The sequence below is a fragment of the Ailuropoda melanoleuca genome, chromosome 1, assembly GCF_002007445.2.
Source record: "Ailuropoda melanoleuca isolate Jingjing chromosome 1, ASM200744v2, whole genome shotgun sequence".
NCBI lineage: Eukaryota > Metazoa > Chordata > Mammalia > Carnivora > Ursidae > Ailuropoda > Ailuropoda melanoleuca.
The window spans coordinates 160,355,423-160,378,963 of record NC_048218.1 but is presented as its reverse complement, the minus strand read 5'-3'; the positions used below and the strand labels follow the sequence as shown (position 1 = coordinate 160,378,963).

The window sequence follows — 23,541 nt, the reverse complement described above, 5'->3', positions numbered from 1 at the left end:
ATGAGCCCAGGTTGGTGTTGATTTATACCTACAGGTTTGAGGTTAAGGCATAAACCATCAAGGTGGTAAAGGGAAGAATTTGAGCTTGGATGAGGCAGAATACAGACTTAAAATCTAAGAGAAGAAACCTTGGAATAAAACAGAGAGCCAATTTTATTCTGGTTGTCTTCTGAGGAATATACTTGAATGCCAGATGCGCATGGACAGAAACCTTTCATGACTTGTTGAACTATTCAATGCCATTTCCATTATAATTTGGCAATCAAGTCTGACTTTATCTCAATTTTAAGTAGATTCCATTTCCGTCCTAACTCAGTAAATCTCAAATTCCTATCCTTTAGTATTACTCATAATCTTGGCGTAGGAAAGAGATACGCACAGACGTGAGGAAAGCTCACCACACCCTGGAAAAATCCTTGCTACTGAAGATCAGAGGGCCCCAGGTGTATTCAACACCTGTGGCTGCTTATTCCCCCGTGCCCCACCCACTATGGCTTTGCCACTTCGCCATCTTTGCCCCAACCTCTGCGCTTATGTGCCACAGCTGGCGACTTCAGAACCTTTGGGAAAGAACTTTGTGAAAGAAAGCTTTGTTGGTCCATTTTGGCCTAAACCTAAGTTTTGAGACTACTTCAATCCAGAATAGAAAAGCCAGGAATGGCGTCTCTTCCTTCTGAGGGACAGAGGACAGAAGGCAGGCTGCAGGCAGATCAGTCTGGGGGTCCCTAAAAAGAAGAGTTAGGTAGCACGGGCTTATGGAAGACCCAGAGTGAATTGAATATGCATTCCTTGGTTGAATGTAGAGACCCATCAACACTGGGGAATTTGGTTACGTACCTAACTGCACTGAGATCTTCAGACAGAAGCCAGCATCCCTCATCAGACATTTAATTTGTCCACCATTAGCAGCTTATCTCAGATTCCCATGCTTGAGCTCATAGAGATGATTAGAAATAATCCTACCAGCTGAGGATGGGTGGCAGCCAAATAGCTCTTTAGCTTACTGCCATCAGTAGCGATCATTCACCATTACACATCAGATTAACTTCGTTGGGGGCCAAATTTTTAAGCTCAGTAGAACTTTCTCCTTTTCATATATAGAGCAAATTTTGAAAATACCTGGCTAAGATTAATTTAGTCTTGCCTTCCTTCATTGAGAAAAGCGTTTGTTGAGCACCTATGAACCAGGCACCGCACAAAGTAGAGCAGAGACGGGAGTGAGCAAGATCTGATTTGAGCCCCAAAGGCACCCTCCAGTTAGTGAGGGAGAGAACAAAGATGGGAGAGTGAACAGCACTCTGCACGGGAAGGAAAAAAAAAAGGGTGTACGTTGAATAAGGTATTTGTTTCCAGAGAATTGTTGCCTCACATTCCTGTGAGGCATTTGCTAAATTAAGCGTCATCTTTTTTTGCTTCCTGGGTTATGACTGGGAAAGGACATAAATCTTAAAAGGCAGAAGATAATAAATCTCAAATCTAAAGAAAGTTACATATTGTTGGCATTTACCACTTTCCCTTCCTCCCACTTTCTAGCTACAAAAAAATTTTTTTAAAGATTTATTTATGAAAGAGAGAGCCCACAGGGGGAGGGGCAGAGGGAGAGGGAGACAAGCTGACTCCCTGCTGAGTGGGGAGCCCAGCACAGGGCTCCATCCCAGGACCCTGAGATCATCACCTGACCAAGAGTCAGATGCTTAACTGACTGAGCCACCCAGGTGCCCCAACTACAAAATATTTTTTAAAAAATAGTATATTGTATATAGCTCTGGACCTGTTTTACTGATTGATTTTATTCCTGAAAAAAGCTTCTTGAAGAGGTTTATCAGTGTTTAACATTCGAGAGCAAGATATCACACAACTTGCTGGAATTTATAATACATTTCTGTGAAAGATTTTTGTTTGTTTGTTTAAAATGGTTCTACTAATTGTAGAAGTAATTCATGCCTTTTGCAGAGAATTTAGTAATAATAGAAAGCTACAAGGAAGAAAAATTCAGTGAGAACTAACCATGATTCCCCCTCCCTTGCCCAGTATATCAGTATATACATTATCTGTCTTTCCTTATGTTTTCATGGCATACTTTGCTTAATCACCCTTCCATTTGTACACAAATATGTTTGTAAGATTTCGCTGTTACGAATGATCTGACATGCACACCTGTAGAAAAATTTTTACCTATTTTATATTTCTTAAGGATGAATTCCTAGCTGAGTAATTTCTACTTATAGGTTTGAACTGTGTTAATCTCTTTTATGTTTTTGCTCACTTTGCATAAAGCTTGTGCCAGTTTTCACTTACATCAGCAATACATGAAAGTACTTGTTTTGTAATGCTCTCACCCTTACCTTTATTGAGCATTATGATTCTCAGGGGGAGAAATAAATTATTATTATTTTTTAGGTTGATGGGGGGGTATTATCTTGTTCAGATTTATATTTCTTGTGAGGTTGGATATTTGCAATTTATATCAACCCATTATCTTTCTTCTGCAAATAACCTATTCACCTCCTTTGCCCATTTTTCCATTGGAATTTTTCTCATTGATCTGAATAAGCTCTTTATATATTGAGGATATAAATCCTGTTTATGGCATGTAGTTTTTCCCCATTTGTTTCTTTCTTATTTATATATGTGTGTGTGTGTGTGTAGGTGTGTGTATATGTGTGTACACACACACAAGCAAAACTGTTGATTCATATTTTTTAGTTTTTAAAAATACCCTTAAAATGAAAAAGTCCTTCCCCATTCGGTGGCCAGATATTCAATTTTATTTTGTCTATTTCTTTTAGAGTTGCACTTTTCACTCAAGTCTTTAACATAGATGGGATTTATTTTTGTAATATAAAAGTGAAATTTCTTGATTACCTATCACATATAAAATTTTTCTTCGGTTAATTTACTATTTTGTTACCAGCATTTTAAAAAAATCCATTTTATTCTGGAGGAATTGAAATTCTGTTAACAAACTTTCTCCAAATTAAATACATTGAGTACAAATTTAGTGAATCATATTACCCCTCTGAGCTTGATTTTTCTCCTCTATAAGGTTAGGAAATTGGAGATCCAAGATTTCATCTAGCTCTGAAATTAAGTTGAAGACCACAGCCCAAAATTCAGCAACATCCATACCTTTTGAGTGTTGAACACTTTTTGGGAAATTGTGCCACTTTATAGCAGATAAGAATCGATTACCCAGGAGGCTTTCAGTAGCCATTTTTCACTCTGATTGAACATGCCTATCAATGCCAAGAATCATTCTGTTCTTTTATGTTCTAAAAATACTCATGTGGATAGAACTTCTAAAAATTTACTCTTTGTGAAATAGCGTTGATATGGGACAGATGGCTGATCTAGAATATCCAGCTAGAAGTGTCTCTGCTCTTAGGGTATCATAGTTATATTTCATGTCAAGTCATTAAATATTTGGAATTGTTTTTCTGAGTTCAGAATGTCCTGAGGAGGATTGAGAAATGCAACTCCCAAATAATGACAAACTAAAAAAATGTTAGATCTTACTGCCTTGAACTCCTAGAAATAACAAGATAATGGCCTAGTTATTTATACTGGCTAAGTTCATTAATGAACCACTATCCACAGCCTAGCTCCAAACTGCTCCTTTAAAAAAAAAAAAAAATACAGATATATCTCTCCTGTAAAGAATTTATTCTTTGAGGGCAATCCCCATTTTTATGTCGACCTTTATCCCCAGTGTCTAGCACTAGGTTTTCAGTTAATATTTGTGAACCTGAATCTAGTAGAGAAGGCAATTGTGAAATCTGAAATGTTTCCCCAGTTCAGGCACCCAAACCAAATCTGTGTAAATCCAAAGTTGTACCAGCTCCAGGCTTCCAGGACTTGGGAGGTTTTCAGCTTTAAATGAAAGGTTTTGTACTACAGGGAATTCACCTGGAAATGACAAGCAGAAAAGACAAAGAGGTTCATCACCAACAGTCAGTTTTTAAGCGTGGACAAGCCTTTGGGAGAATTCATACTTGGCAAAGAGTAGACATGAGCTTTCAGTCTTCAGTGAGTCACAGTTGATGGAGTAAGGATCTTACCTAGGCAGCTTTGTCTGTGATGATTTCGATCTTCTTTGGTACCCCAAGTGCAGGTTAATACTCAGAAAAATAGAAAATGTTTTTGTATTATCACAAGTACTAACATTTCTTTTTAGCTCGTCTTCTCTTCCCACACCCCCAGCCCCACCCCAGAAAAAAAGGGAGAAAGACCAATACTATGCAACAAAATTTATTTTTGTCTTATTTTAACCAAGACTCCCCTTTTTTTACCTTCTAATTTTGTTTGTGTCCCTCTCAAAGAGTTTAACAATATTTCGTTGCATTTTAAATTCTCTTGATGTATTTTAATACCAACTTTCTGTGGTTTTGCAATGAACCAGAAGTGACACAATCCTACCTTTCTCCCAGTCTGCTTTCAAACTGAGAAATGAGGTTTCTGAGATGGTTAGTGCAGAGGCCAAAGGCGTACCTCTCTAAAAACACCAAGGAATGTACAAAACATGAAAAAACAAGAGTATTTACTTACATTGCTTGTATCTCCTTGCCCCCATGCCATATGATCTAGCAGTTGCTATGCTAACTAGGAATTTTTCATTCCCTAACTTGCAGAAGTATTCAGGCTGCCTCTTTTATTACTGCTTTGCTCTCTCTGAAGTTACAAATGCGTGCATGTGTGTGCGCACATCTGTAAACACACATTTATATACACTCAAAAGAAATTTGAAAAGAGTTACAGAGTTCCTTGACTTGAAGACTTTCTATTTTCCAAGCATATTATTTTATACTTTATTTTTTACTAAAAAATGTTTTACAGCTTTACTGAGGTATAATTGACAAGTAAAAACCATATATATTTAAAATATACAAAGGGATGTTTTGATATATGCATACATTGTAAAGTGATTATCACAATAAAGCTAATTAACATCTCTATACCTCACATAGTTACATGGGGGGTGTGTGTGTGTGTATGTTGAGACACTTAAGATTTAGTCATAGCAAATTTCAAGTATTCACTACTTTTTTTTCCCACTACTTTTTAAATTTGACGAATACTTCTGGGTCTATTCAGAGTTAAGAGCTAGCTTTTTCAAGTGACTTCAGTTTATAAATTAGGTTTTCACTTAATCAAGAAGTATTTTCAAACATCTGAATTTCCTACAAGAGGAATTTGGGAGGAGAAGCCAAAGTGATAGGAAACAGGGCTAGCTATCAAGTGCTGCTCTAAAAATCCATACTGTCCCCTTGTTACTCAGATTTTAAAGGCTTCTATAAAACTGCTGCTGTGAATTATTCAAGCCCCAAGTGACAAGTGTATCTGCAGCCAGAATGCGGAAACTGAGTCTGAGTCATAATTTAGCATAGGTTATCATCCCATCTCTGGGCTGCTTGGGAAGAGTGTCAAGATATTTTCCCTTGAGAATAACTTTGCACGTATGTCACACACATGAATACACACTCATAGACACACACACATATGCACTGGAAATGATTTGAGAATACTTGGAAACTAGAAGGTATCGCTATGTAACATTCATATTTGTCATTTTTGTAAAGTCTCCTAGGAAGCAAGACTTCAGATACTTTTTAAAATCTCGGGTAACCTGTGTATTACATTTTGATGGCCGTCAAGATAAACCAATATGAGAGGTAGAAGTAAGTGCTATTCTCACACGAAAGTCATCTCAGCTTTTTGAGGGGTGTCTCAGATGTATCAGTCTGCATGAATGCCGTGGATTGATGGAATTCACATTTTCAAAATATTGACTGTTTTTCTCCAATGACCCCAGTTGTTGAATTTTTCCCCCTTTCTTCCTCCGCGTGTTAGGAAATGCTTACAGATCTAATTTAGAACTTGAAGCATCCTCCTGTCTTCTGAATTACCTTCAAATAGGCCTCTATCAGATCATGTACGCATGAGGCAATGCCCTCAATTGCCCTTTGACCTAGACTTCTTAATTCCAGAGAAGCCAAGAGGTGAGTCTTGGTGATTCCCAGGTGACCCTTTGTATACTTCCTCCAGCCCACTAACCAGGGCGAGTGTATGTACTTGTGAAATGACCATCGTATCTGGGACAGAAAATCAACAGAAGCAGTGGGGTTCAGTGCCCTCATCCCAGTGACCGTGGCTGACCTCACACCTTGCTTATTGCTGCTGGTGTTTTATCCTGTTTATACTTTAGATTTGCTGATGCTAAAGGATGCTGACTACTCCCTCACATTAACTAACTCTTGAAATTGTATTTTAAAAATGTAAGGGTCAGAGACAACTGAAATTCATTGTCTCCCTTCTTTTAGATTTTCACTTCTAGAAGTGTATGGTTTCTTGGCAAGTGAGACTTAGCTTTGAGGAGTGAGGTGGGTGCCAGAGAGAAATAATCCTCCCTTCCCATGAAAATGATGCATTTTCTCCATCCTGATCCCAGTTCTCTAGCAGAAGGGCTTGCAGCCTTCTTTCCTCCAGGTTCAGGGAGCTCTGTAATTAACTTGCTGGGATGGCCTCTGGCTCTTCTGTGGTGCTTACAGCACCATGGGGAGTAGTTTTCAATGCAACTGAAAAAGTTTGATGACATTATTTGTGTTTCTTTAAATATGGATATTTAAACACACATACACATAAAATTGTAGCAGGGCCCTGATACGAATTCAGTTTGTAACATTTCCGTGTTAATATACCAGAATGGCATGGCATACAGATGGGTGGCATACAGTTACAATACAGTTCGTATGTTTTTCTGCATCCATTTATCTAAGACTTTCTCTACGTCTAACACNTGGTGCTTACAGCACCATGGGGAGTAGTTTTCAATGCAACTGAAAAAGTTTGATGACATTATTTGTGTTTCTTTAAATATGGATATTTAAACACACATACACATAAAATTGTAGCAGGGCCCTGATACGAATTCAGTTTGTAACATTTCCGTGTTAATATACCAGAATGGCATGGCATACAGATGGGTGGCATACAGTTACAATACAGTTCGTATGTTTTTCTGCATCCATTTATCAAAGACTTTCTCTACGTCTAACGCTCATAATTGAGTCAATAAGGTAGATATTATCCCATTTTAAGGGCAGGGAAACTGATGCTGAGAGAGATTGAGCAACCTTGTTAAGACCTCCCAGCTAGTAAGTTGCAAGACCAGGATTTGAGCCCAGGTAGGTCTGTCTGCACTCTGGTGACTGTCAGTTTAATTGGATTCAGGTTATAGGTTCTTTGAAGGAATGTCATCATCTGAGTTTAATTTTTGTCCTAAGAATTGATGATTACCAATGAAATAGAAATGGACCATACCTCTGGCATGGGGTCTGGTGGAAGAGAGCTTAGGAAGGTGTGTTGTTAAACAAATTATTTTATCTAGTCATTTTCAGTAAAAGGGCACTTGGGTGGGACTATGTTAGGCGTTTTGCAGCAAACACAGTCTTCTTTAGTGCCTAAAAACCTTCTGAGAGGTATAATATCTGCGTATTTCAAATAACAGTTTGGGATTTGGGGAGTACATTTCTTCTCCTGGAACACAGCTATTGAGTGGTTGTAGGATTTTACTCTAGATGAGGCAAAGCCTGTAGCTTCTGTACACTCTGGATAGTTTGAGGCCACCTCTGCAGCCGTGAACCCAGATTGTCTGTGAGGACGGGACTCTCACTGTATGAGAGTGGCTCAGAAAATCTCAGAGTCAGAATCAAGCATCGTTTCTGTGACTGGTGAGCTGAGTCCATTAATCAGAGTCTTTGCCTCCATCTGACTTTGGAGCCCTGGCTCCGAGCTACAGGTGGCCTAGGTCTTGTCCTTTGGTTCTTCAGAGTTGTAGCTTGAATTTCTCCTTTCTGCCCTAACCTGCCATCTGGACTGAGTCCCTCTGTAGCTGAACCTCTGCCTCCTTACCTCTCCCAGTCTCTCTGTCCTTGATCTTGGGCCATTCTGATGTATCATACCTGAGCACACATCCATAATTCACCAGGCCATTCGCTCGTTTAATAGGCACTGTTGTTCTGGACGGTGACCACAGCACAGAGAACAAGAGAGACCAAACCCCTGTTCTCATGCAGCTAATATCACAGTAGAACTTGTCCCCACTTCTCCTCTCTATTCTCTCCTTCATCCTCACCCCCAAATCTGCTCCTCAGCCAAATACTTTCATACTGGAACTAGAGGAGGACTTTCTGGGAAATACTTATCAAAATCTAAGCTTTTATGGTAAAAATGACAGGTGTATGATTTAACAACTCTCGGGTCATGGGGGGAGTATCGGGTATGAAGCATGTTGTGGGACTTGAATTGCAGTAAACTGATGTAGGAAGACTGTTAAGACATGGAAGCATGCAGGAATTAGATGAAGTTAGTAGTATAATACTGACATACCCTCCTCAAAAGCTGCTAGATCTTTGACTTGCTTTCCTCAAGCAAGATGCTGGACTCCATGACCTGTGCGGGGGCATCTCCATTAATGGTGTGTTGACCCCAGGTTCTCTGGGAACAGAAAGACCGGTGTGCTGCATCATTGGCCTCCACAACCTCTCCTCCATTTCTGCCTCCGCTCTGTGCTGCTAGCCCAGTGAGTCCTGACTCCTGCAGACCTATCACGTGGGCTGTCTTGCCTGCCACCTCCAAATGGTTCCTGGCCAGTAGGAGCCACTGCTGGACACCAAAGTGTGGCAGGAGAGGGAGGACAGCTGTTTGTCGTTGCCACCTCTGTCCTACTTCCTCCTGCGGTTCTGACCGTGACCGTGCCCCTCTGGACCGCGCCCGGATGGACTGCAGCTCCTCCGTGGGAGCCTCTCACTCAGTCTCCAGCTCCCAGTGGGATCCAGCACTCACTCTTGCCCTCTTGCCCTTCAAGCCCAAGGGTGGGTGAGATCTCCCTCTAGGCTGGTTATGTCACCCTTTTTTGCTCAGTTTCCTCCAAGCTATCAGCACTTCTGTAAGTAATCCCTTCGTTAAACACTTCCAGAACTCTGAGTGTGCCTCCCCCCCCCGAATAATCAATCAAGCTAATACAGCATATCGTAATATACTTGGGATAAAAACATATAGACTTTATATTTTCAGGATACTTCAGTCTTTTCCCATTTCTTCTGCTCTTATTCAGTAGGTTTACGAGCTGAGATTGGCGCATCAGAGTCTGAGGCTTGCCCCTAGTATTAGGATTCTTAGTTTGTTTTATATCATAATAATTACTAGAGGCAATGAAATTTAATAAATACGGTTCTTCTCCAGCAGCCAGAGCCTTCCATCTAGACATGTTTGCCGATTTCCTGTGGGAGTTTGGTCACGTTCACTAACAACTTTGTGTTTGCTTTTATACCCATGGAAGGTAGACGGTACCTAGATTTTGTGAGTTTGGGGATGATGATTCCTATTAGTTCCATTTAGGCTTTAGGTTGAGTTATTAATCTTAATATGTATGGGATTGAAAAAAGGAACCAATTATCATTATTTAAATATTCTCTTTCTTCCAGGGTAGCCTCTGCAAAGATGTAATTGTCAGGTCAGCACTCTGTGGTCCTGTAAGTCCAAACCACCACTCACCTTGACGCACATCTGCTTACTTAATCTTTCTCTTAGTGTATTCTCTCAATCAGGTCTGTCTTGCCAGCAATATTCTTTTGACCTTTTATTTTTTTTTTAATTCTGTTTACTTTTTTCCATGAGAAAAAAGAATCATGAGATACCGTGTCAGCAAATTCTATGAAGGTTGTTTTCAGACAAAATTGTTTTTGGCTGGGGAGATTTTTTTTTTTCAGATAAGTATTTTAATTCTGCTGTACCCACATTTACAGTACAAGAATAGATGTGGGCATTGGTGGTTTGGTTTCAAAGCTGTATGTGAATTTCCGTAGTACAAGATGAGAAGAGATACTGCTAAATCTCGTGCATCTCTCCTAGTTAGGAGAGCCAAGATTTTGGGCTTCTGTGAGAAAAGTGAAGTCAAAACAACTGAATTTTTGTGGAATCTTAATGCTGGAAAAGATACCAAGGTCATCTTGCCTCTGGCCCCCACTCTCTCTGAAGAACCATTTTCCCTTGTTCCATAATATTATTGACAGGCTCTGCTCCAGCTTGAAGGAGCTCTGTTGTTAATACTTCCTTAAATTGCAACGCAATCAGCCTCTTTTATCTAGCCACCCATTAATGGAAGGTCACCTTTCTAGAACATCATGAGTAATGATGGCTCTTTCTCCCACAGGAAGGGTAGGGTAGCTCAGAGAATGGAAATTACCTACCAGGGTTTCATTCTCCCAAGCTTTACTTTCTTAGACATTGCAGCTACATAAACTGTACTTCACAGGGCATGTTTCTCAGAACCCCTTGCGGCTCCTTGGTGTAGGGCCCCCTGTACCCCAATCAGCAAACTTCTCTGCCCACAGGCTCATCACAGCCCAGTTTTGGTTTGGTTTAGATTTTTCTTTTTATTCTTTTTTTGAGGGGGGGGATGTAAAATTCACATTTTAGAGTGTATAATTCACTATCTGCCCAAGGCAGCTAATGCACTGGAAGTCCCACCTGCCTTAACCTGCAGTGTCTCTGTGTACCCAAGTTGTGTAAGAGACTCCTCTGATCCCTGCCGTGTTTAACTCTGTTCCAGCTAGCACTTCATTTTTCCTTTGCTGGTTCTTGAGCTCTGCCCTTGCCTGAGCTGGTTTAGTTGTAGTCCTGAAACTATGCTCAGCCCTTTTCAACCCTCTTCTCTTTTCAGTCCCTTGATGGCTTTTCCAAATCACATGGGCCATCTAGAACTGAAAACTGGCTACCCTAGTAGTTTTGAGCCTCACCGTGACTTAGACACGCCTGTTATCTGACCCGCAAGCAGATTGGCCTGCTATGGCTAGCAGCACCAGGGTAAACCAAGTCCCCTCGGGTAGTTGTAGTCTATAATGTACATTATTGCCCATCTTTAGGGAAACATCTGTGGTTCTGGTTAAGAGCTCTGTCGTTGAGTCAATCTGGCTTCAGTTTCAGCTTTACCACACCCTCGCCCTATGATCTTTCTTGACTAAGTCACTTTATCAAAATGGGGTTTTAATAGTATTTACCTCATGGAATTGTTGTGAATGATAAGATCATGGATGTGTAGCTCTTAGTTTTGCCTGATGTATGGTAAACCCTCAATAAATGCTTGTCCCGGATTTATCTGCCTGGGTCATGGCTTGATCCCTCCCTTGTCGCCCTTCCTAGTGGATCTATTTGTTGCATATGGCAGTGCTGTTTCCTTATGAGTTGTGGTTACCTCCATCCCCTCGATACTAGCTTTCAGTGGTCCAGTAATTAATAATTGCATGATTTTTATACTTCTCAAACTATTGATCATGTGTTCTCTTAGATAGGGGCCGAGTCCTGGAGCTACCTTGCAGTGACTTTCACATGAACACCCTCAGGCCAAGACCCTGAACTAGAACAGGTCATTTTGATCTGCTCTGTAACCCCTTGCCTTTATTGGCAATGGTCCAGTTTGATGAGCATGCCAGCTGTTCTCCTGAGTTCACCCATTCTGAGTGCCTCACCTGAGTGATGGTCAGGATGCAGAACAGCACACCACTGGTGTGCTAGTGGTATCGTCCACCACTAGAGTAATTTGATGACTCTCCCTTAGGAAGAGCACCTCTCAGCAAAATGTCCCCTATATCAGCACCATCAGACTTCACCACTTGAAATGGATTCTTTGAGATTTAAGGTATGTTCTCTAAGCCCCCACTCTAAAATGCACGTTTATCCTTTCATCTTTTGGTTCATTTATTCATGCAGTTCTTTGAGTATCTATGAAGTGTTAAGACCTCATTGGGAATTTGATGCCTGCCCCCAAGGGAGCTTTTGCTTTGTGCTTCTCCAAATGCTGAGCACAAGGAGTCAGGTTGTACCACAGGGTCACAGAGAAGGGCCAGCCAAATCAGACTGGACGTGAAGGGAGGGGTGTTCCTGGAGGCAGCAGTTTTTAAAGTGAACTTTGTGGGATGGGTAGAGGTTAGACCAAGAAGGTCGCGAGAAAAGGAGTCATAACGAGTTATTGGCTCTATGTCTTAGTCCATTCGGGCTCCTATCACTGAACACCACAGACTGAGTGGCTTATAAACAACAATGATTTATTTGTCACAGTTCTGGAGGCTAGAAGTCCAGGATCAAGGCACTGGCAGATTCAGCATCTAATGAGAGGTTGCTTTCTGGGTCATAGACAGCCATCATTTCACTGTGTCCTCACGAGGTAGGAGAAGGGAGGGAACTTTCTGGGGGCTCTTTTGTAAGGCACCAGTCTCATGCATGAGGGCTCCACCCTCATGACCTAATTGCCTCCCAAAGGCCTCACCTCCAGACACCATCACACTAGGGATTAGGTTTCAACGCAGGAATTTCTGGAGGGGGCACATTCAGTCCATAGCAAATGCCTTCCTCTAAAAAAATTCTCATCTTCAGGTACTGTTTTCATAAACTTGAGGGAAAACAGCATTGCAACTTGGGCAACTTCTTGAACCCAATGGCATCAAGCCAGGTGATTCTTTGTGTTCTCCATCCGAAAGGTTCTCTGCTGCTGCCTGCTTCAGACGGGTTTGATGATGGAGCACGAGGCCATGTGAGGTTACTGAAGATCCTGGTTGGGGCCAAGCAGGAAGGGGAGAATAGAGGGTACAAAATGCACATCTTGCCTAGTTCACAATTTAGCCCACAGTTTGACCTGTTCATGTCCACCCCTTCTCATATGCCCTAGACCGAGGAACAGTACCATTTAGTGAATGCCTTCCTGGTGCTGTATTAGTTACATGGCTTTTTATATGTTCGTTGCATGGGAGCTTGGTTTGGTAGATGAAATAAAAGATTATAACACTCAAGTTCAAAACACAATTAGCTCTTGTGATGAGCATTGTAATAGGAAAGTGACTAAGTGGAGGGCGGGGGAAGCCTCGCAGTAAGAATAACCTTTGAGCCTTGCAACACGGAATTCTGCCTTTTAGAGGCAATTCAGTCCCTCTCTTGCTTGTTCATTAATTTGTATGTACAGTAAACCTTTATCAAGTGAATCTCATGTACCCTGAGCTGTGTGTTAGAAAGAGAAATAGAAGTCACGGTCCCCGCCCTCAAGATGCCGTCATCTAGCGGAGAACACAGAGAACAAATGAATAGAGGTCACTGTGATGGGCATCATGACCGGGTTCTTACAGCATCTCATCTGGGTGGAGGATGTTAGTGGCAGGACTTGCAAAGAAGCTTTCTTAGGTGAGATGATAAGTAGAAGTTCCACCATAAGGGATAGTTTGCCCTTCTTGGTGTTCATAGACTTGAGTGAGACTGAGAACGCTGGACTCTGCCTAGAAAAATGTGCTTACACGTAAAAATTTTAGATACTTTTAGAGGGTTCTCTGAGTCCCCAGAGCCCATCCATGAACCCTCAGTTAAGTGCTCTTGTAAGAGTTTATGCTCATAGAGCAGCAGGGACACGATGCCTTAGAGAATATCAATGGCTGCTTTATGTGAGTATTTGGGAGAGGAATATTTTCCATTATCTGTGATAATGGAAAAAATCAAGCAAGTAGTTGTGACAATTCCAGCAGGCCTGAGAAATCCCTTAGTAATCACTTTCTCTTGCTAGTGTTGGTGATAACTGAAAATATAAATATGGCAGGAACTCGGTTCAAGATGATACAAGCTAAGACCTGCTAAACTGTGAGCATCAATTCTTCACCTTATTGTTAAAAAATTGATAGTTTTATTATTTACGAGGTATTTTCACCCTAAAAATAAATGTCTTTCATGTGAATGAATGAAAGGAAAAAAATTTGATCTAGAAGTACAAAAGCTGATCGTGATCACTGAGGTTAACCTAGAGTAAGTTGAAGTTACTGGCTTTCATTCAGAATTGACAGGCAAGATAGCAGTAGAGCCAGAAAAAGGAAATACATCAGAGCTACCTGCCCAAAGAATGGGACAAAGATGAGGCGCAGGGACAACTTGAAAGCCCTCCTCTGTTTTCGTGATCCTGATGGGCTCTGTTCAGTGGTCCTATAATTCTGGGATCCGTCAGCCCTCCCTGTTGGCATTTATTGCCCACACACACATAAGCCATTTCAGCTGAGGACACCTGTTTGGTTTCGCATTTCCCCTCCTTCCCACCTCCTCATTTATCCCAAATCATATCCCATAGGCAAAGCTGTGAAGACTCCATGTGGCCCAGTTGTTGGAGTTTCTCATTCTTCCCACCATCCCTTGGGGAGAGTAGGGAAAGAGCTGGTTTCTGCAGATCTGAAGGCTCATGTGTGTTTTGGGAAGAGGTGGGGATTTTCACTGAACATGTACAAAGCAGGGCTGAACACCACAGGCACAGGTATGAAGGAGTGTGGTGCCTTCTGGGAATACACCCTGTGTCCCTTGTCACCTACCATATCATTGGCACACCTGCAGAAGCCCCTTCTCTCCTGAGGCCTGTGCTACCTGCTCAGGTCATCTTTCTTTCTCTCCAGATGCTCTTCTACTTTCCTCAGTAGCCTTATTGTCTGTCTCCTACTTTACCATCCTTTGACCCCTGTTCCCTGCAGTCACTTTCAGGAACATTCCTTTGTATGACTGTCTCATCACCCTGACAAGGAAATGCTTGCTTGCTTGCTTGCTTGCTTTTCTTTCTTTTTCTTTTCTTTACTTTCTTTTCTTTCTTTCTTCCTTCCTTTCTTTCTTTTTCTTTCTTTCTTTCTTTCTTTCTTTTTCTTTCTTTCTTTCTTTCTTTCTTTTCTTTCTTTCTTTCTCTTTCTCTCTCTCTCTTTCTCTCTTTCTTTCTTCCTTTCTTCCTTTCTTTTCTTTCTTTTCTTTTTCTTTCTTTTCTTTCTTTTCTTTCTTTCATCCTTGACTCCAATGACCACCATCTCCACACCACTCCATACCGATGGCAAGGCAACGTCCTCTAATCTCTAATTCTTGTCAATGTCCTCTAGCCAGAGACCTCCAGGGACACACCTGTAGTCAGACAAGCTGGCTCTGTTTCCCATTGCTGAGGGGAAGACCTCACACTAGGGGAGCCATGGGGCAGATCAATATGAGAGGATGCTAGGAGAAAAGGACCCATGGGACTTGGGTTTGTGTCCAGTGATTTGGGGGAGGGTTTAAAGAAGCAGGACTTTGCTATCAGGTAATGGGGTAACTCTGACTGGATATCTTGAGTCTTATCTACAGGGAAGGCAGGGGGCAAAATTAAAGTGGTAATTGGGAAAGAAGCAGCAGTCACTCATTATCTGGGCTTTGTTGGTTTTTTCTGGCTTGCCCAGTGTTCGTGCTTTGTCTGTGTTCAGGTGTGATTACCGTGTGGCCGTGTGTTTATCTTGTTCCATCGCCGTCACAGATTGGTCTTGGCCGACGTCGATTTTCCGCAGTCACTGATGCTCACAGGACAAGCCCCAGCCTAGCTGTGAGTGTCAGGCCAGTTCCTGAATATCGGGGGCTGCTCTGCTCTTTCTCGGTCTTCACTACTCTGAACTGCTCCACTTCACGAATTTGCCTCCCCTTGATCAAAGCTTCTGCCCGCTTCCTCGTCTACTCCCTGCCGGCTGCCTTAGCTCCTGTGGGGACTTAGCCTCAGCCCCTCCATGTTTTCCCAGGTAATGAACTCCTTCCTTGGTTCACTGCTTTCCCTAAGCCAGACAGACCCTATGTGGCGATGAGCTGCGTTCATGGTGTGCTGACAGCCACCCAGAGGCCCTCCCATTGTGACCTCCAGTTGTTTCCTCTGCCAGCCCCTTCTTCTGGGTGGGCCCCGTCATTCACTCTTCCCCTCTAAGGTTTGTGAGCCCTTCAGCAGAAAGGCATATAACCATCTACGTGTGTTTCTACCCTCAGCAGTCCACAGAGCTGCTAGGGACGCTCTTTTTCATAACTTGTTTATCCCCGGTTGTACCCATGGAAGCTGTGTGTCCACGAACTTCATCCTGAACCCCCCCTTCCAGAAGGTAGTCTCAGTCCCCCCTCTACGAGGAAGATAGAAGCCATCTCATACCCTCTACTGTGGCTTCCTTATTTTCCCTACTTTATTTTTTTCTAAGTCTCCACCCATCCTCCTTCCCTTAAACCTCTCTGAGTTCGGAAAGAAATATTCATCCTTTTTTAGCCTGCCCCCTCCACTGTGTTCCTGATCTTGTCCCCTCTTCTCAGTATCCCCCTCACCTTGCTGCCCTCCCCAGCCACACAGCCTCTGCAGTGTGACCCCATCCCTTCACAATGCAGTCCCAGGAAGTGGTCATCTCTGTCTGTGCACTCCCTCCCCATTCAGTCACACCTTAGCCCTTCTCTTCTCACCCCTGGACCAAAGTGATCTCGTCATCTCTTTTTCTTAGACTTAATCTTTGTAAACTCTACAGCCTCAGACCAGCATTTTCCTGACTCTCTTGAGATCATGCCCTCCAGATTCTCCATGGTTTTACTTCATCATCATCTCAAGACTCTGACCCTCTACCTATTCCCCAACTTTCTGTAGGTTTTCTCCTTCCCCTATTCCCATCTTTATAGTTCCCTTTCTCCCCCGTTCCCTCTTAACAATCTCAACCACTCCCAAAACTTGAATGATTCACAAATTTGTCTCTGCCCTTGACCTCTGTTGGAAGCCTAGTTTGTTATTTCTAACTGCCTGCTAAGTATCTATAACATGATATATTATCGGTACTAAAACATCTCTTGTCTGAAACTAGATTCTTCAGTCTCACCAGAACCAGTCTCTGTATGTTTTTGTCCCATTCATGGCATTCCCATTCTCTGTCACTTACAGCCATCTTGACTATCAAATCCCATGGGTTCTACCTTCACTTTGTCTCTCCGATTTGGCCTCATCTTAGGGTGCTTGCCAAGTTACAGTCATGTTGTTAGGGAGCCTATTAACTTGTTAGTTAAGGGCAAGGGACTTGTCTTACTCATCTCTGCTTGCCACTTGGTATCCTTATCCATAAGACACTGTCACTGTTTGTTGAGTGAATGACTATAAATTAAGCATTTTAATGCTTTACTTGCACTTCATGAACCATTTGCCATTGAACAGTTTTCCATCGTTAGACCTCTAAATACGTTTATTCTTCACCAAGCGCCAGGACCAAGTTTCACACTCACAACCTCAACCATGGTACTTCTGCTCTTTTTCATGAAGAGCAATTAGGTAAGGGTGCATGAGTCGCGAGGCATTCATATTACCTTCCCTTCTGAAAGCCAGATAGAATACCAAGGATTATTATGTTTTCATGGCAATTTTAGATAACTTACATCTCCCTTTATACATTGATTTTTCTGCTTTTTCTTTTCTTTATTTTTTAACAGGTTTTCAAAATGGAAACTATCACTATGACATAAGATGCTATTGATAGTACATCAATATGATTCAGCTATTTCCCTGCCCAGCAGAGTGTGGCTGCTCTCTGCACAGCCCTGTAATACATATTAGTTACACAGACATTAGAGAAGCCCTTCCCATCCATATGTATGTGCGTGGCCCATGGAAGTTAATAATGCCATATATCACGTGCATGTAGGATGTAAAATGTACTTCAGAATGACAGCAGGCTCATATAAAATGAATATTGGCTTACGACGAGAGGAAAACCAGGGAAAGATTTTTGTCCTTTCAAATCCACTGTCGAGTGAATTATTTGTTTCTGCGTCTCAGTATCCCAGACCCACATTCTGCCTTTTTTTTTTTTTTTAGTCAATATATGCCCCTCTCTCCAGCCACCTTATTTCACTTCAACTACATGGATAACAAAAGAACCCCTTTGGAGAAATGAAAGATAGCAATTACACATTGGTATTCATGTTACAGGAGTCACACTGCCGTCCTCAGGGAGTTGAACAATGAATATCCAACATTAATTGCCACAGTAACTGAGCGTCTGACCTTGCTGAAATGTAATACACCAGTTTTACATAGTAAAATTATTTGCCACTAAAAGATTTTTTAAATTATCATAAAATTATATTACTGTTTAGAGTGACCAGTAATTTTTATTTTTGTCCCCACATTTTCTTGGGAATCAGGACATCAGCAGTTAAAATCATAATTTTGTCACCGATTTGGTTGACAATTATAACGTGATTAGCGCCTTTGTATTCTTAGGAACAGTGAATAAAATACATTGACATCCCTGGTAGATCTATGGAACTGATGAATAAGATACAGTGGACATAGTACGTTTTACCCACTGGGGAGAAAAATATTCTTTTTTTTTCCTTTAATGTTTGCTTCTAATTATAGGTTGGATTTTCTGCCAGTGGCAGAAACATGCTAGGAACTCTAGGAAATGTTTCCCTTTTGAAAGAACTGACATCATTTTTAAGGTGAAGCATACCTACTATCAACTTCTCTTGCTTTCATTTTCACCTCAGAAATACAGAAGCTAGCTTTTCTTACGTGCATTTTCCAGTTCCTCTTTTTGGGCTACCTTACCCTTCCCAGTGTCACAGCAGAATTTCACACTATATACTCTGGAAGTGTTCATCACTCAGGGTCTGCCTCCGCACTGCTGGGTCAGCAGCGAGCCGGACTCCGACAGAGCCACGTCAGCGGGCCACGCTGGCTCTGGGCTGTGGAAGCTGTGTGTGCAGAAATGAATGATTGTTCAGCCTTCTCTCCTTTTTAAAAGGGACTGAGGTGAAGAAATTCAGTGCACTCACCCGTGACATGCGAATTTCAGCCTAGATGAGATTCTAACTAGAGATCCATTTTTGCTTGTATTCCGGCAAAACTAGTACGGGATAAATTGGAAGGCCATCTTATGTCTGGGCAGAAAAAATGAACTGAGTGATAGAATGGGTAGTTTTTTGCCCACCTTTTAAAGTAGGGCTGTGAAGTAAATGAATGCGTGTCTACTATAACTACTAATATGGCTTGCTCATTGTTTTAGTGTTTAAATGATTTATGACTTTCCAGTTTTAATACAGTGAATATTTAATAAGCATTAACAAGGTAACAAAGAATGCACATGCAATTAGTATATTGTTTTTTGAAACTTTGAACTTCTGATTCCTTACATTCAAATCATTCAGGTAGTTTTAAAAGTGAACTCTCTGAATCCTAGCCCCACTTTATTTATTTTTCCCCATTTCCTTTAGTATTTATGTCTCCCTAACACTTGAAGTGTATGTAGAATTTGAGCTTGGACACTCTACCATTAAAGGGAGATTCTTGCCCAGAGTCCACATATTTTCAGGATTTTCAAAGAAATCATGGTGGAAAGCAACTTGAGAAAATGCCACTTCCGTTTAGCCCGTGTTTTGGGGTTGGGGTTTGTTTGGTTTTGTTTGCCGGTTTGTTTAATTTTCTCTCCCCTTTGCGCCCCGTCCACCACTCCCCTCCCCAACAAAAGCAGGATGATGAAGTGACGACCGTTCAGGTGAAGGAGCAGGAGCAGAACGTCCTGGTGCTGAGGAAGGTGCAGTGCTGTGGCCCGGCCCCCCCTGCCGGCAGCGCCGACAGCGATTGGAGGTGAGTTCGCACCGAGGCACGCGCTCCTGTTTCCTCGGCCTGCCTGCCTCCCCTTCTCTCGCTCCATCTCACTCGCTCCCTCTGCCTCCTGTCCCTCCCTCCCCCTTTTCTCTCCGCCTCTCCAGCGTTCTAGCTGACTGCAGAGCTCTTGGCAGCCAGATGGACTCAGTTCCCAGGGAAAGGACAGGGATGGCAAGATCTTTTAGCTCTTAGGGGATGCCTTTGTTAGTAGCCGTTCACAATGGGCAGCTCCCGGCTGAGGGTCTTTGACCCTCAGCTAGAGAGGAAGGAATCCGCAGCGCTCTCAGACCGAGAGCTGCCCTTGCCTACCTTCGATGTGCCTTATTTCAAATACATTGACGAGGAGGATGAGGACGATGAATGGAGCAGCCGCTCGCAGTCTTCCACCGAAGATGACTCGGGGGACTCTCTGCTCTCTGACAGATACGTGGTCGTGTCCGGGACCCCCGAGAAGATTTTGGAGCATCTTTTGAATGACTTGCACCTGGAAGAAGTCCAGGACAAAGAAACAGGTAAGGCAGGGGGGTGTTCTCCAGCTTCCAGCCCCACAGCTGCGGCTGCCCTTGTCAGTACCCGTAGGGGCAAGGCTCCCGCTGTAGCCAAAACCAGCATGGGCAGAAGTAGCATATGCTCTGTGCGCCTCCCCCTTGGCCTCGTGCTGTTTTGTTTCAATCCAGTAAATGGACACACGTAGATCTGAGCAGCTGCCTGGGAAGTCGCCATACAAAGAAAACGGTAGGAAGGCAGATGTTCTTGTGTCTTTGGCAATTTTTACCAAATCTCACCTAAAGGCAGTTGGCAAGAAGCTAGGACTTTAATAGCCGGTGTTCATTGGGAAGAAATACAAGGGACGAGCGTTCACCTGGCCTGTGGGAAGCACTGAGCCCAGGGGAGCAGCCTCCCTGCGGAAATGTCAACAATTAATGCAACTACTCTGCAACTGTGAGCTTAGCAGCAACTTCTGCCTTTCTCCAGGCAGTTTACAAACTGCTCAGAGCAAGCCTTGCTCGGCAGAATATCCAACCCATAGCTTCACAGACCAGAAACTATAATTCACTGAAGTCTTACTCATCAGACTTCTTGTCCTTTCTGTCTAATCTGGGAGCAAAATACCCATGCAGCTTTGTCCCTCTTGCACTTTGGGAAACAGTACCATTGCATGTACAAAACAACCTAACCGTGCTTCCTTTATCACCAAAGGGCGAGTACTTACTTCTCTTCACCAGAATTTGTAATTTGTTCCAGCGTGGAACGATTATTCCAGTGAATAGGCCTCTGGCTTTAGCCTCGATTCTGTAACTTGATCTCCTGACTCAAATGCACTGTTTGCTGTTATCAGAGCACCTGTGTTTGTAGGTTGAATTCCCGCCGAGTAACACCTTAGGTTTTTCCCTTGTGGGAAGGATTGTGAAATGACTATGGAGGTGGGAGCAAGTTTCCTTGAGCCCCAGTAGTTTTTTGTCTGAACCTAATTGATGTCTGACTCTAAACTGCATTATAAAGGACATGAAGAGAAACAAAGTTGTGTGAAATATGTAAATGGGTGAAAAAAAGGAAAGGAAAATGACACAATCCCATATCCTACAGTAATGTTATACTTTGATTTCAAAAATCAAAGATACTTTATTTTGCATATGTTCGGGGTGGGGGAAATCAGTAGCTGTCATTTATACACAGGCTAAAAGAAAAACATTCTCATGGCATTTGCTGGGTTGTTTTGTACATCTGTTGATTAATATTTTGTGCATTTGAGCACTGTTCCCATGTTCTGCTTGATCAGATACTATCATCATGGCACCAGGCATAATTTTCCATGTACTGACTACCAGACTGCTTTACACAGGTGGTTTGAACTAGATTACAGGCAAATAATCTGCCGCAAAGAGGACACCTCTCAATGTGGATAGATGTTTCGGGGGATTGAACGCTTGCTTCTTCTTAAAAACACCCCAGTCTGGTCTGTAATGCGAGACTCTGTGTCTAGGTCATGTGAGTAAGTGTAAAAATTATTAAAGCCAGTATTAGGCCTAACTTGATTTCTTTTTTCCTTTTCTGTAATTGTCAGTGGTTTTTTGAGAAAGATGGCCTAGCTGCCCATAACAGGTTCCCACTATCGAACACTGGGAATGAGAAATCTCTCGGATTACTTTACTAATGCCAGGAGTTGCCTGCTGCTGGAAACGGTGTTGTGCATGGTGCCTAGTGACTGTTACACCACGCCTGGGATCAGATATGTCACTCTAGCCCAGTGCCCAGCAAAGCAAAGAGGACCAGAGCTCAGTGGCTTGCCCTCAGCAAGGCAGGAAGAGGCCTCTCGGGGTCAGCCTCTCCTCATTCCTCCTCATTTCCTTAGAGTTTTCAGAGGACGCGTGAAACTTCAGATTTTTGTAGTGACACTTGAAAGAAAGCATGGTAACAACTTTCCCTGTGATTAACGGAGAACTTGATGAAAATGAGAAGTCAGACTCAGAGAGAGGTTGATGTGTGTGCCATAGGGAGGCCTAAGTGAAGTCACGCAGTTCTTCAAAACATCACGTACCAATGCTTGGAGAAAACACAGCAGAAAAGCTGCCGTGTGGTTTTTGTTCCTAAAATGAAAAGAAGTATCATAGATGTAAAAATAAAATAAATTCCACAGGCAACTTGAAGAAAAGAGTTTATTAGTTTGTTCTAGTTTGAATACTAAATGAATCACATATTTAAAGGAATTGAGGCCCCTTGTTATCGACAGAGGTGAATTCTCGTTCTTTATTTTCGTCAGGCTGGCAGCCCTCATTACAAAAGGCCTATGTGTGCAAGAGCCTAATAGCATCGTATAAACATATGGAAGACAGATGGAGGGAAATGAGAAGGGCCTGCAATAAAAGTATACAGCAGCGTTTTTATGTTCTCGAGCACCCCTTTTAGGGAGAGGGAGCCATATGGGGCCGGCTGGAGCCATCTGGTGGCTGTCCGCATGGCCCCAGTGGCAGTGAGGAGGAAAGGGTACATGGGAGGCCGTAAGTGCTCCCACAGACCAGGGTGAGCCTTTTCTGGATTTGTTACATTCCTGTGCCCACCAGAGGCTGGGGCAAACAACGGTGCAAGAGATGGGAGTCATTTCCCATCTCTTTCCCACAAGTCACTTAGTTGTGAAAATGGAGGTACAAGGCCCGATAGAAGAGACCTTCTGCATTCACGGAGGAGCAGTTGAAGTGATTACTAGTTGATATGGACATGCAAGTGGAAAAACATTGACTTAATTGAACGGAATAGGAAGGGGAATGCCAAAGCTATTGACATAATGTAATGCTGTTGCCACCTGCATCGAGAAGAGAAAATAACAATTCATATGGTATTCTACCACCAAGTCAAACTGAGTTTTAAAGCAATAATATTAGAGATGCTTAAGAGCAACCTACTAATGATTTTCCCAAGTGATTAGTTTGGCTGTAAAATGAATGCATGAATGAATGAATGAATCATTATTTCAAATGAAAAAACTATTTGAGTCTGGCCACTGGATATCTGTTTATGAACATGGAAAGTGATTGACACAGCTTTCAAAGATTACCCCTTCTGTCAAGGGTCAAGTTCTGACTTACACCTTTGGAATGGTAGAGAAAAATCAAGCAGCTTTGTCTTTCATCTTCCCGGGTGTAGGGGAGACATCTTTGAGCACTCCCAGCCCAGGAGAATTACAAAGCAGGCAAGAAGAAAGCAAAACTAGGAGTTGTGAGTAGAGGAGCTGGAGGGATGGGAGAGGAAGCTCCCCCCAGCCCGCCCTGATCTGCGGGGGTTCCTGCTTCTATTTAACTCTTCCCACTCCCTGGAAGGGACAGAATATGTTTTGTTTAGAGCCTCTGTTGTTGGGAATAATGACTTCTGCTTCAAAGCAGGGGGAAAATTATGTATTGGATGGATTACATGGAGAAAAACCATCTTATTGATTTTTCTCTCTGAATCTGCATTATGACAGGTCCACCTTAGGGAGAACACAAGAGGAAACACATTACTTACTGGCCTCTTTTTTTCCATTTTCTTATTCTTTATTCGTCCTTTCGAAGTAAAGGTGCTTAAGGTTATGG

At 42.5% G+C, this 23,541-nt stretch overlaps 1 protein-coding gene across 4 annotated transcripts in view; it reads left to right on the top strand.

Annotated features, from left to right (window-relative positions):
- RAPGEF5 (Rap guanine nucleotide exchange factor 5) overlaps positions 1-23,541 on the top strand; it is a 188,933-nt gene that overhangs the window by 99,522 nt on the left and 65,870 nt on the right. The window contains exons 8-10 of one of the 4 annotated variants that reach the window (XM_034669058.1): positions 11,615-11,695; positions 19,335-19,453; positions 19,898-19,986. In XM_034669058.1, coding sequence (XP_034524949.1) covers positions 11,615-11,695; positions 19,335-19,453; positions 19,898-19,986 — 289 coding nt within the window. Of the gene's footprint in view, positions 1-11,614; positions 11,696-15,337; positions 15,404-19,334; positions 19,454-19,897; positions 19,987-23,541 lie in introns of those variants that run through there. The other 3 variants (XM_034669062.1, XM_034669071.1, XM_034669076.1) reach the window with 3 other exon arrangements.